This window comes from Seriola dumerili, unplaced genomic scaffold (assembly GCF_002260705.1).
Source record: "Seriola dumerili isolate Sdu_G_001 unplaced genomic scaffold, Sdu_1.0 BDQW01001417.1, whole genome shotgun sequence".
NCBI classification, from domain to species: Eukaryota; Metazoa; Chordata; class Actinopteri; order Carangiformes; family Carangidae; genus Seriola; species Seriola dumerili.
In genome coordinates, this window is record NW_019175672.1 from 123,157 (window position 1) to 135,550 (window position 12,394).

The 12,394-nt window shown below is 41.0% G+C and overlaps 1 protein-coding gene across 1 annotated transcript; it reads left to right on the plus strand.

The window, feature by feature from the left end:
- The first annotated feature begins 704 nt into the window (after window positions 1-704).
- Window positions 705-12,033, plus strand: slc2a8 (solute carrier family 2 member 8). The gene is made up of 10 exons (XM_022768140.1): window positions 705-1,095; window positions 2,016-2,178; window positions 3,375-3,581; window positions 4,071-4,170; window positions 7,108-7,319; window positions 7,582-7,731; window positions 8,342-8,450; window positions 8,687-8,830; window positions 9,279-9,424; window positions 10,251-12,033. Exons 1-10 carry the CDS (start codon window positions 1,001-1,003, stop codon window positions 10,395-10,397), a joined length of 1,473 nt encoding a protein of 490 aa, XP_022623861.1. The 5' UTR covers window positions 705-1,000; the 3' UTR covers window positions 10,398-12,033.
- Window positions 12,034-12,394: the final 361 nt, after the last annotated feature.

The following is a 12,394-nucleotide window of genomic DNA, read 5'->3' on the forward strand; positions in this document are numbered from 1 at the left end:
ACCTAGACACCCCTTGAAACAAAGAGTTTCTACGTTGACTGAGAGACTTCCCTCCCGTCACTTCCGGCTCCGCTTCAATCCCGCCAGGATAAAGTCAAATCGTGTAATATTTACTGTCCACAGCTGTTGTGGTGAAGTGTTGCACTTTTAATGGAGACTTTAAAAATATGTTAATGAATTATCTCTATGATTCTGGTCATACAGTTACGTTTATTACTTGAAATGTCTTCAGTTTGGGGAAACGCTACTGACGTTAACTTCCGGTTCAGCAGCTAAGCTAAAACCCCAGTCACAATAGCGACCGATTATACGTTTTTGCATCTCTTATTGTTGTAAAATGGTATTAGAAATCCCAGCTAAAATTTAACAATGTTTCAAAATTGTGAAAGATTTGTGAACTGCTGAAAACAGAGAAAATATTTTTGAAATCTACACCTGGTCTAATGTGGTCGAGATGATCAAAAAGCAGTGAAACACCGGTTTTTTCTGTTTTCACAAACGGAATAAAGGTTTGCCTGAAAATGTGTTTCAAACTGTATGAAGACTTACCTTTTTACAACTATAAGTGGATGAAAATGATGACGAATCAAACTTTCAATGTCATTTAAGTTTCCCTCAACTAACCGGAAGCTACGTGAAGACTTTTATTTTGAAAACGGCCAACCAGGAAACAGGAGGCACACTCAGTGATCAGCTGACTGAAATGTTGACAAAGCAAGTTGACCGCCGGTTAAGGAAGCAAAACCCCTTGTGAGTTAGACTCGTACGTTTCAGGCTGCTGGTCAGATCGTAAAGACTGAAATGTCCCATGTTTTCTTCGTGGCTTCCGGTGTTACTGTAGAGTTCCCGCGTCCTCCTGTGGTTCTGCACAGCTGCCACTTTGTGCAGCAGCTTCTGTCGATCTTCCTCGGGGAGATTTGTCTAACCCGTGATCCATGTAAAAGGTGAAGAGGAGAGAGGAGGTAAACACCGGGGAACGTCGCTGCTGCTGTCGGTCGCTATGGACATCCAGAACGAGAGGAGACGGCTGCTGGATGCGGAGGGTGGAGATGAGGATCCTACAGGACTCATGTCTGAGCAGGATGCTTATCTGAGGTCAGTCCTCAGAAACAAAGGTGGATTGTTAAAGGGCCATTCCACATGATTTGTTCCCACTCTGAATGCAAATCAATTAGTAGACTCTTGAACCTGGTCGATTAAAGTCAACATCAAGGCTGCATTCATTGTAATCTCATATATATTATCATGTGCAGGTAATTAGTCGACACAACACAGCTGCTGTACCATGCAGCAAAGATGTCACTCCTTCATGGTGATTTATTACACACATCAAACCTTAAAAATGTCAGATTATAGTGAGTTCTGTCACATAAACAGTTCAAATCCAAATTTTCCAGGTAACAGTGATAAAAAGAAGCTGGACTCAAGCATATTTTGCTCAATAAATGACTTAATCATGACAGTTAATTTTGTCTTACTTAACTAATTCATTAGTTGTCAATAAAACTTTTTGTTTTTGTTTTTTCATGCACAGCAGAAAGGAACTGAGGCCAGTGTCGCCTGGAACAGCTGGGAAATATATATCAACAATCTATAAATATACAACCTGCATTAGAAATGTTCAGCATAAAGGGAGAGTTTGTGTTATGGAGCTAAAACTTGAAAACACACAGGGACAGTCCTTTAAATGCTGAGTAGTCACACACTCCAAATACTGATTTTTCTACCACATTTATCAGTGTGTTGATGAAGACACTGCCAAAACAATATGGATTAAACTGTGTTTATTAATAAGTCATGTTACTTTATTAAAGTCCGATTTACTTTGATAAAACCACACTTGACTGTTTATTACATGCTTTTAATTATTAAAAACTCCATTTTCTAAATGTCAGATTGTAGAGAACCTGCAGCGTCAGTACCTGAGTCACTTTATGTAAGCAGCTGTGATTGTGCATGACACAGTGCCCTTTGACCTTTACCCCCCTGCATTCTGTTCCTCTTTCTCTCCGCAGCAAAGTGAAGAACAGGAAGTTGTACCTGGCGGCGTTTGCATCTGTTCTGGGTCCCATGAGCTTCGGCTTCGTGCTGGGCTACAGCTCTCCCGCCATCCCCGAGCTCACCAAGATCGCCGACCCGCGGCTGCGTCTGGACGACGTCCAGGCCTCCTGGTTTGGGGTACGATGCCGACTGTGATGATTTAATATCACATGCCTCAAAACAAAGCAGCGTTCAGACAGAGGGTTGTTACCTTTATCAGCAGTTTTATGTCATCACATGCTCCACACACGGCAGGCTGGATTCACTTGAGTTCAGGACAGTGTAAAGACACAGAAACCAGCTCCAGTAGAAACAGAAGTCAAATGTAATAAAAATGAAAGATTTGGTTTAAGTTAAAAAATAGTTACTTATGTCTGAAGCTAAATATGGATTACTTCCTGAAAATGTGCAGAAATGAATGAAACCCTGAGCTCTGTGGATGATTATGTCAGTAATGTTAAAGTCAATATACATTTAATTGGGGGACTCATTAAGAAAGTACATGTGTTTAGCTAAATTCAGGGTTTTAAATGCAAATTGAACAACTGGAAAACTTCCAGTGGTTTGTTTCTCTCAGGTGAATCATAGGTACAAAAGGTTAACTATAAAAAAAACAATAAAAACTAGAACCGAATCACAGACTTTCAAATTAAACTTTGTACTTTGCCTGACGTGAGTGAACAACTTCCAGTTTCTGTCTCGTTGTTTTGAATTCACTACTGCTCTAACTGGCTACATCTCCATGCCAACAGTGGTGGAGGCTCATGGGAATTGTAGGCTTTGGAGCCTTTTACAATGCCAGACTTTGTGTAAAAAAAAAAAAACAAAACAACATGATAGAAATAATTAAATGTGGAGGTCACGACATGAACCAGATTCTTCCATCATCAAGGAGAATATTTCTGTGAAATGGGAATTTACAACAGAGAAAAATACTTTATATCATTTCAAGTAGCATTAGTACTACTGCTGCTGATACACAGAAACCCTTGGGCCATGTCCAGGAGCACTGGTTGGTTTCTGTGTCGGGACGAAGGTGCAGTTGCTCCCTCGTCCCCATATCAAGTTAATCTGATCTTAATGTTCTCGTATTTTTAGACGTTTGTTCATCTGTGTGTGACAGTGATGTTTTGAAGTTATAAACTGAAATGATCTTCATAGATGAACATGGCTGAAAGGTTTAGGTAGAAGAGCTAGTCAGTAAAAAAAGTCCAGATTTGAAGAAAAGGTCAATAATTCACGGTTCCTGTTCTTACTTTTAAATAACTTTGAATATTAAAAATGTGGAATAGAAAGTGACGTTGCCTCCTGCGGCTGTGTGTTGTGATTTTCAGTCCATAGTGACGCTGGGGGCGGCGGCGGGCGGCCTGCTGGGCGGTTGGATGGTGGACAAGATCGGCAGGAAGCTCAGTCTGATGTTCTGCTCGCTGCCGTTCGTCTTCGGCTTCACCGTCATCATCGCGGCGCAGAACGTGTGGATGCTTTACCTCGGCAGGGTGCTCACCGGCCTCGCCAGCGGCGTCACGTCGCTGGTCGTCCCGGTAAGACGTTGGTCACCCTCTCTCAGTCCTTTCAGTGACCACAGTCTGTTTCACAGGAATATTGACATTTTCAAGCTGATGTTTGAAGAAAAAGAAAAATTCTCTTCATGATTTTTTCAGTTGATTATAATCAGTTTAATTCAGTTGTTATTAATAAAGAAAAACATTCCAAACATCCTCCGGTTTTAGCTTCTCACATGTAAGAATTTTGTGTGTAAACTGAAAACATTTGAGTTTCAGGACATAATGTTCGGTGCCGGTAACTCTTTTCTTTGCTTTTATTCACCAAACAATGAATCAGTTAATCAGTAAATAGGGAATGTAAATCAACATTTTTAAATAAGTAATTAACCTGTAATTCCAATGGACAAAAGATTATGTTTCCATAAATAAAAGCCTCGACTAAACCACCTGAACCATCATGAGAGTGACTGTGATGTGGTGGTTTGTTCCTGCTGTGTAACGTTTGCTTCTTCCCTCCTCACACAGCTCTACATCTCTGAGATGGCACACGAGCGGGTCCGTGGGACACTGGGCTCCTGTGTGCAGCTGATGGTGGTGCTAGGCATCATGGGAGTTTATCTCGCAGGTATGTAAGCTCAGAGTTAGGCGAGTGTGGCGTCCTTAAATTTAAATCTCATTACACCTGTAGGTATTAAGACAAGATATAAAAATAACACAAGATAATATAAAAAGACACAGGATTTTAAAATTTAATTAATTAAAAAATGATTCAAAACATAAAAAAAAACATTTATTTACAAACCTAAAACATATTTAAAATAGATTAATAAAATAAAAGTTTAAAAAATAATAAAAATGTAAATAAAAATAAAATAAAAAATTGAAAAATTAAAGAAATAATTAATTAATTTAATGCAATCAATTAAATAAATAAAAAAAGATTTTAAAAAAAATTAATTGAAAGTAAAAGAAAGAAATCTCTCTCCCTCACCTGTAAGTCACTTTGGATAAAAGCGTCTGCCACATGAGTAAATGTAAATGTAAATGTAAATACAAGATAAACATAATTTAAAATAGAATACAGCAGATGAAACGACAGTGTGACAGTGTTAGACAAATTGAACTGAAGGAGATTTGGTAGCAAACAGAAACGTTTGAAGTCCTGATGTAAAAGACCAGAAGAAGATTGTTCAGGTATGTGAAGATAAAACAGATCAGACCTGATCATGAAAAGTTCCTCGAGGTAAACGTCACAGAGTCACTGTCCTCTATGATGTAACTTTTATTTTACAACATCCACCACTACAGCAGTAAAGCAGAGTGTCTTCTTATCTAAACTGTCTGGTAATCATCTGTATTGATCCGCTGTGTGACACTGTCAAACGTCCTGTGACAGCTCTGGATCAAAGGTTGTGAAGAAGAGATGACCGCAACCTGGCCGTCATGTGATGTGGTCAGATTCCTCCGCCGCCTCTTCGACAGCAGCCTGAGTGAAAATAGCTGCTTCTCGCTAACCTTGTTAACTGCATGCCATTTAGGTTTTCTGGCGGGTCACGTGACGTAGGTTGTCTCGTGGTGTTAAGGCACCATGGCACTGCAGTAGTGAATCACTCCATTCAGTTGTTGGTAGATATGGAGCTTGAATTGTGTTAAAAGTCTGTCAAAGGTCGTTGAAGCAAATTATGATATAAAACTATGAGGTTAAAGAATTAGGTGTTTAATCAATTAGTCAATTGACAGAAAAATAATCAGCAACTTTCTCCCGTGTTTTATTTGAAGTGTTGATCCATAAGAAGATATATTTAAACCATCTCAGTGTAGTTTTACATCTCCTCTCTCAGGCTTCTCTCTGGAGCTCTAGTAACAACAGGTCGGTGAGCCAATCAGAAGAGAGGAGGCTCTGAGCCTCTCTTCTGATTGGCTGACTGTTTTCTGAGTGATCCAATAAAAATAAAGCAGATTTCAGGTAAAAACACTCAGAGAAACCAAATCCTGCAAGGTTTGGATGGTGGGTCCAGGTGGGCGGGGCTTGGTGACTGCTTTGTTGTGACATCACAAAGTTCCAGAAGTCCTGACGGCTGGTTTTAAGGCTCAGTTTCTGAATACAGGCTGTGTGCATTTCTCTGTGGACTGAGGCTTTGATACTTTCACAGTATCGATACAGAACCTAGACCTGATCTATAATCAAAGAAGACAAACAGTGAAATACATGTTTGTTACTGTGCATCATTTGGGTGAAATGGCCCTTTAATATTTGATCTTAATGGCGAAATGAAAAAAGCATCACGTTACCAAATATATGATTTCATGAAGTAAAGATCTGTTTATAGTTTAAGACATTTTTAACTTTGTGTCTCAGTCACAATGAAGAGAAGTGAATCAGGAAGTGGAATAACTTAGAATGAGGAAATATGCTCCAGGTAATCTGATTTTCAGAGGAGAAATTGTTTAATAGCTTGCAAGCTAAACCCCCACCTCTTCACAAACGAGCTGCTGTTCAGCACAGAGGTGAACACTGTAGAAAATCCGCGGAACCGTCTGATCATCAGAAAAAATATTTTTAGACTCGGCAGATGAAGACGTTCGTGAGGAGACGAGGACTCGACAAGGCTCCTCTCTGTCCTGCAGCGTTCAGCCGCTCATCAGATGAACTTTCCAGAAACTCCTCCGAGGTGACTGAGATCATGGAGATAAAGAAGAAACGAGTAAAAGAGTATATACACCACAGCTGTTGTGTCACCATCTGGACATTACTTACATCTTCGTCCTTTTATTATGGAGACAAACTAAATTTAAAGGGAAAAAAGTTACTTTCAAAAGGTCAGGAACAGCAGCAAGTAGACAGATCCCTCTCAGGCTGTTAGAGGATCTATAATCATTCGCTTGGTTTGGATCTAACTGATATTTTCAGGCGCGTATCTGTACGTTATGCATATGTGCACGTGACGGGACGCATTCCAGACAGAGCCGATCTATTTTACATATTTGCATGAATCTGATTAATTCATAAACAATAATTAATACACGGAAATGTGTTTTAAAAAAGAATAGTGATTCCCATAGTGAGGCTACATTATTGAATGTGTGGTCAGACACCACCTGTCATGGCTGCACAGGCCACCAGGGGGCCTCGGACCACAGGTTGAAAACCCCCAGTACAGACAGTCCATAAGAGGGACAGTGAACCGTGTTGCTGTTTTGTTTTTGTTGTGGTTTTTGTGTCAATATCTGAATGTGATTCAAATGCTGCTGTGTGATGGATGATTGACAGACTGAAGTTAATTCTTTCCCAAACAGAGCTGAAATATTAATCAATTAATCGATTATTAAGTCGACAGAAATGAATTCTGCAGCAAATTTGAGTTTTTTTTTTTCAACAAAAAAATGACAAAAACTCTTTGGCTCCAGCTGTTTAAGATGTCTTCTGGGTCTTTTTCCCTTTTTTCATACATTTTATTGATCAAATGACTAATCAGTTAATCAGTGACAGTCATTGTTAGTTGCAGGTCCAGGTCTGAGCATTAAAGCAGCAGTTGTGTGATCTTTGATCTGCGTCCTGCAGGTCTCTTCCTGGACTGGCGCTGGCTGGCGATCTGCAGCTCCATCCCGCCGACGCTGCTGATGGTCTGCATGTGCTTCATGCCGGAGACGCCTCGCTTCCTGCTGTCGCAGGGCAAGAGGCGGGAGGCCGAGGAGGCGCTGCGCTTCCTGCGAGGACCGGACGCCCCCGTCGAATGGGAGTGCGCTCGCATCGAGGACGCCTGTGAGGAGCAGGTGAGTCTGCGGTTGGTTGGTCGGTTGGCTGTGAGGCAGTGGGCGGTGTCACCGCAGTAGATGCTGCAGAAACCAGGAACTGAAATCAACCAGAAGATCCAGAATAAGACCGAAGATAATCCGACCTTCCTCTTCACTGTTGCTGCCGCTGGTGAAATGTTGACGTAAAAACCAAAAGTCAGGTCAAAGGATGGGACTGGTCTGCAGACAGGGAAACGTCTCCCTGACTGTATCTGATGACCACAGCCTCTGTTTCTCTCAGGGCTCCAGTTTCCAGTTGTCCGACCTGAAGGACCCCGGCGTCTACAAGCCCCTGGTGATCGGCATCATGCTGATGATCTTTCAGCAGATGACGGGGATCAACGCCATCATGTTCTACGCTGAGAACATATTTGAACAAGCACATTTTAAGGTGAGGAGGGGGGAGGACGGGCTTTAAAATGTTTTTTGCCCTGTGGAAATTAAAGGAGCAGCGTGTGGGATTCAGTGGCATCTAGTGGCGAGTTTGTAGATTGCAACCGAACGAATACCCCTCCCCCCACCCCTCCCTTTTCCCAGCATGTCGAGGAACCTACGAAAGGTCCTCTCTAGAGCCAGAACTTGGTTTGTCCACTCTGGGCTACTGTAGAAACATTCGGCAAAAAAACACAACAATTCTCAGTCTCAGGTGATTAAACACTAATAAAAACTTAATTATGAATATTATATTTCTGCTGATAGATCAAACTAAATCCTTCACTCTGGCCCTTTAACACAGGCGCCTCCTCTCCAGGACTGTCAGCTCTATCTTTGTTCTCTCACTTTTATCTGGAATTCTGTTCTGGAGTGATGAAATATTTTAGGATATAAAAAAATATGTTTTATATGTTTTTACTATAAATATAAACAATAAAATATGATACATAAAGATGTGTTTTTTTTAAATGTTCAGTATTGTGTCTTGTTGAAATGATCAATGTGGGTGTGTTGTTGTTGTTGTTGATGATGATGATGTTGTTGTTGTTGTTGTTGTTGTTGTTCAGGAGAGCGACCTGGCCTCGGTGATCGTGGGTCTGATTCAGGTCGTCTTCACAGCTGTAGCGGCGCTGATCATGGACAAGGCCGGAAGGAAAGTCCTCCTCATCATTTCAGGTATTTTCAGTCACATTAGTATTTTAAACAAGTTTTATTTACTTTTTTTTTAACTATAAAGTGAAAGAATCAAACAACTGGCGGCTCCTCGTCTGTCAGCTGTTGACTCTGCACATCAGGATGAGGCCCAGACTTTTGTGCAAACAAACTACATTCAGTGCAAACGGCTGTAAAAACCGTAAGAGGAATAAAATCAGTTCAGCTCGTCTTTGTTTGTTCTCCCATTAATAATCAAGGCGTTGCCATGGCGATCAGCACGACAGCCTTCGGGGTTTACTTCTACCTGATGTCGCAACTTCACAGCACCGCCCCGCCGGGTGAAGAGCCCCACGCTGACCTGGCCTGGCTGGCCTTGGCCAGCATGGCCGTCTTCATCACAGGTGAGATGGAGGGGTCACGCGCCAGAATCTAATCCAGCTGTGAACGTTCAGGTAGAGGCAAAATGATGCTTCCAGATGTGCAGTGAAATAATCGTGTTTCCAAATGAGCTCAACAACAATACACCAGAAAGATGCTGAGCCTTCCTCACTCCCCCCCCCCCCCCCCCCCCCCCCCCCCCCCCCCCCCCCCCCCCCCCCCCCCTCCTCTTCCTCCTCCTCCTCCTCTGTCCGTCCCTTTCTCCTGCATGTTTCATCTGCTGTGTGACCGTGTTCAGAGCTGATGATTTTGCCTCTGATTCACTTTGTGTCTGGGTGATTCACAGAGCTAAATCTGCAAAGCCTCTAAACCCCCAAGAGGACTAAATAACTTTGACAAATGTAGGGCGACCACGCTGCTGATGCTCATCGTCATGAATATATGGATTGTGAGTGTCGGTGTGGTCCTCAGGTTTCGCTCTGGGCTGGGGTCCGATCCCGTGGCTGATCATGTCGGAGGTTTTCCCCGTCAAAGTGAGAGGGTTTGCCAGCGCCGTCTGCGTCCTGACCAACTGGAGCATGGCGTTCCTCGTCACCAAAACCTTCCAGGACATGATGGTAAGTGCTCAACACCACGCTGATACGGGAGGTTTGTTGAGAATGAAGATTGAATTTGTTTTCTTTGTCTTATTTGCTTGTTTTTCTTCTATTGTTGTAGATTTTCTTTCTATTTTTCCTCGTAATCATGAGAAAGTTGTCACTTATCTCATCAGCTCAACATGATATGACAACTCATGGAGTATTAATTATGATATCAGAAATAAAGAAAGTTAAAAAAAAAAATCTACTTATGGGGCGTCGAGTGGCGCAGTGGGTCGAGCAGGCGCCTCATGTGCAGAGGCCACAGTCCTCACTGCAGTCGGCCCCAGTTCGAATCCCGCATGGGACGGCCCTTTACTGCGTGTCATTCCCCCTCTCTCTGCCTCCTCATCTCCTGTCTCTCTCTACTGTGCTGTCATAAAGGCATAAAAAATCTACTTATATCAGAGATCTTCACCATGATCTTGAGAAACATTAAGCACATGTCCAGCTCTGTCAGTGTCCATACAGCTTTGATTTGAATTTGGGCTGAATCAGTCTAAATGATCAATTAATTGATTGAAGAATAAAGAATCAGCAACAGTTTTTACAGTAATTCATTTAGTCGTTTAAGTCATTTATCATCAGAAAAGAAACCTTCAGATCCAGGACTGCTGATCCGACAAAACAATATATTATTATTATATTTTACAGCCTAAATAATTGAGTGAAAAACAAGAAATGATTTGAGGATTAATAAATAATCCTTAGTCGCAGCCGTCTCAGATGAACAGAGTGTGTGTGAGTGTATGTGTTTCAGTATCTGTTGTGAAACCGTGAGACCTTCCTCTGTGACTTCTTGCAGACCGCTCTAACCAGCGCCGGGACCTTCTGGTTGTTCGCCTGCACGTGCATCCTCAATGTCATCTTCACCATGGTCTGCATCCCAGAAACCAAAGGCAAGACACTGGAGCAAATCGAGGCCACGTTCAGAGGGACGTCAGGTCCATGAGAAACAGAAACAGTTGAAGCTAATGCAGATTAATACAACAGCACCGTCATGAAGGTTGTAGTGTCCCGTCAGAGACTGTTGATTCAGCTGTGTGATCATTTTGGAGGCTGGAGCTTGTGCTGTGCTGCGCCCCGAGGTCTTTCCAGTGTTTTGTCCGTCCCATTTACATCAAATTGGCAACTGGGCGTGAACCACCTGTGTTTGCAGGAAGTCTGTCCTAAACCCTTCAGCATAAAAGAATTTGATAATCAGACCATTAAATACAGTTTAAATCCTTTATGTTTAATATCAGCATCAAAATGAGGTCTCACTGTTGTAATTCATCTCCAAGTCCACACACTGAGATGAGCCAAGTTCTTCTGTGCAGGTGTAACATTTCCTCAGGTGTTGGACAGTTTTAATATATGCACTACAACGTTGCAGAACGACATAATACTGGAGTTCATGGACATAGAAAAGGTTTTACTGTATGTGCACAGAGGTCTCTGTTCTCTGGGGTCTCAATTATTTTCTATAACAGAGCAAGATTTAACTTTTTGAGGTTTGAAAACTCTTTAAAGGTAATTGTAAAAAGGTTAGGATTTCCATCTTTCAAAGAGAAAAGAAACTGCTCTAAGATTTAATTAATGGCATTATAATGGAATCTAATGGTGCAGAGCTTTTATTGTGAAAAAGATATTTCTCACTCATCTTCTCATATCAGTGTGTTGTAGTTCCAGTTCTCACGAGTTATAATTAAACACAACATCTGTCTTAATTCTTATGTATCATTATGTTGAGCTTGTTAATTCGGAGATCGTTTTCTACTCTTAAAATATGTTTGGACTTTTTTTTTTCCACTTAAATTCTCATTTGAAAACATGTTGCACAATGCTACGTCATGCAGAGAAGTGCAGGGGCCTCTAGAAACTATTTTGATTCAGTGCCAAACTAGAATTATAAGAATGATGTCAGTCATTGCTCCTCAAAGTGTCTTTGATGACTTCTGCAGAAACAAAACCAAATTTATTATAAATGTTGAGTTGATCATGAAGTGACAAGAGTCTGCTGTTTACACTGACTGAGCTGACTGTTAATTAAACTGTGCAGTTTACATCATCACAGATATGAGGTGAAATTAAACAGATTGTGATTTAAAAAAAAAAAAAAAAAATTTTAATACTGTCATTTATAGAATTTAAAACTGCCAGCTGTAAACTCTCTGTGGGAAGAATATGTTTTTGTAATAACTTCCTCTTCAGATTTTCTTGTAAAGAAAATGTTTATTATCTGACATGTACACACTTGGGATAGTGATGATATTTGATTTTATACTTAAGAAAAACTGACTTGTCTGTAGAAAACAGATCATCCAACTCTTTTTTTTTCTCTTTTTATTCATGATTTTATGGTGTTTGTTTTGTTATGAGTTCAGTGAAGCTATGAAATCGATAAACCACCCACTCTTTAACCCTTCTCCGGTGGCTGGATGGTTGTAATACATATAATTTACACATTCACTCTGTGTTCGGTCTGAGGCGGATCAAATGAAGCTCTTTGTCCCAGTTTCTCCACTGAGTTTTTGTTCATTATCCTGGGGTGAAACTGAATTGTACCACAAAACGGTGTCCGTGAATAAAATCACTGCTGTTTTGAACATATTGTGTTATGCAGTATCTATCTATCTATCTATCTATCTATCTATCTATCTATCTATCTATCTATCTATCTATCTATCTATACTTTTTTGCAGTTTGAATTCTGAGTTTGCGCACTACAAGTTATATGACTTTTCAAAATAAGAGCCCTGTCAAGTAAATATTCCGCCAACGTTACAAATTCGTTGATTTTTTTCCCTCAAGTTTACTTAATTACAGTAAATAAAATAAACTATTCATGAAAATGTGTGGTCGAATATTACCTTGTACTACACATTTAATAGGTCTGCACACTGCCGAATTATTGTGACAGCCGCCCTGCACGCTTTTCCTGTCCGCGGTCAAAAATAACGGAAACGC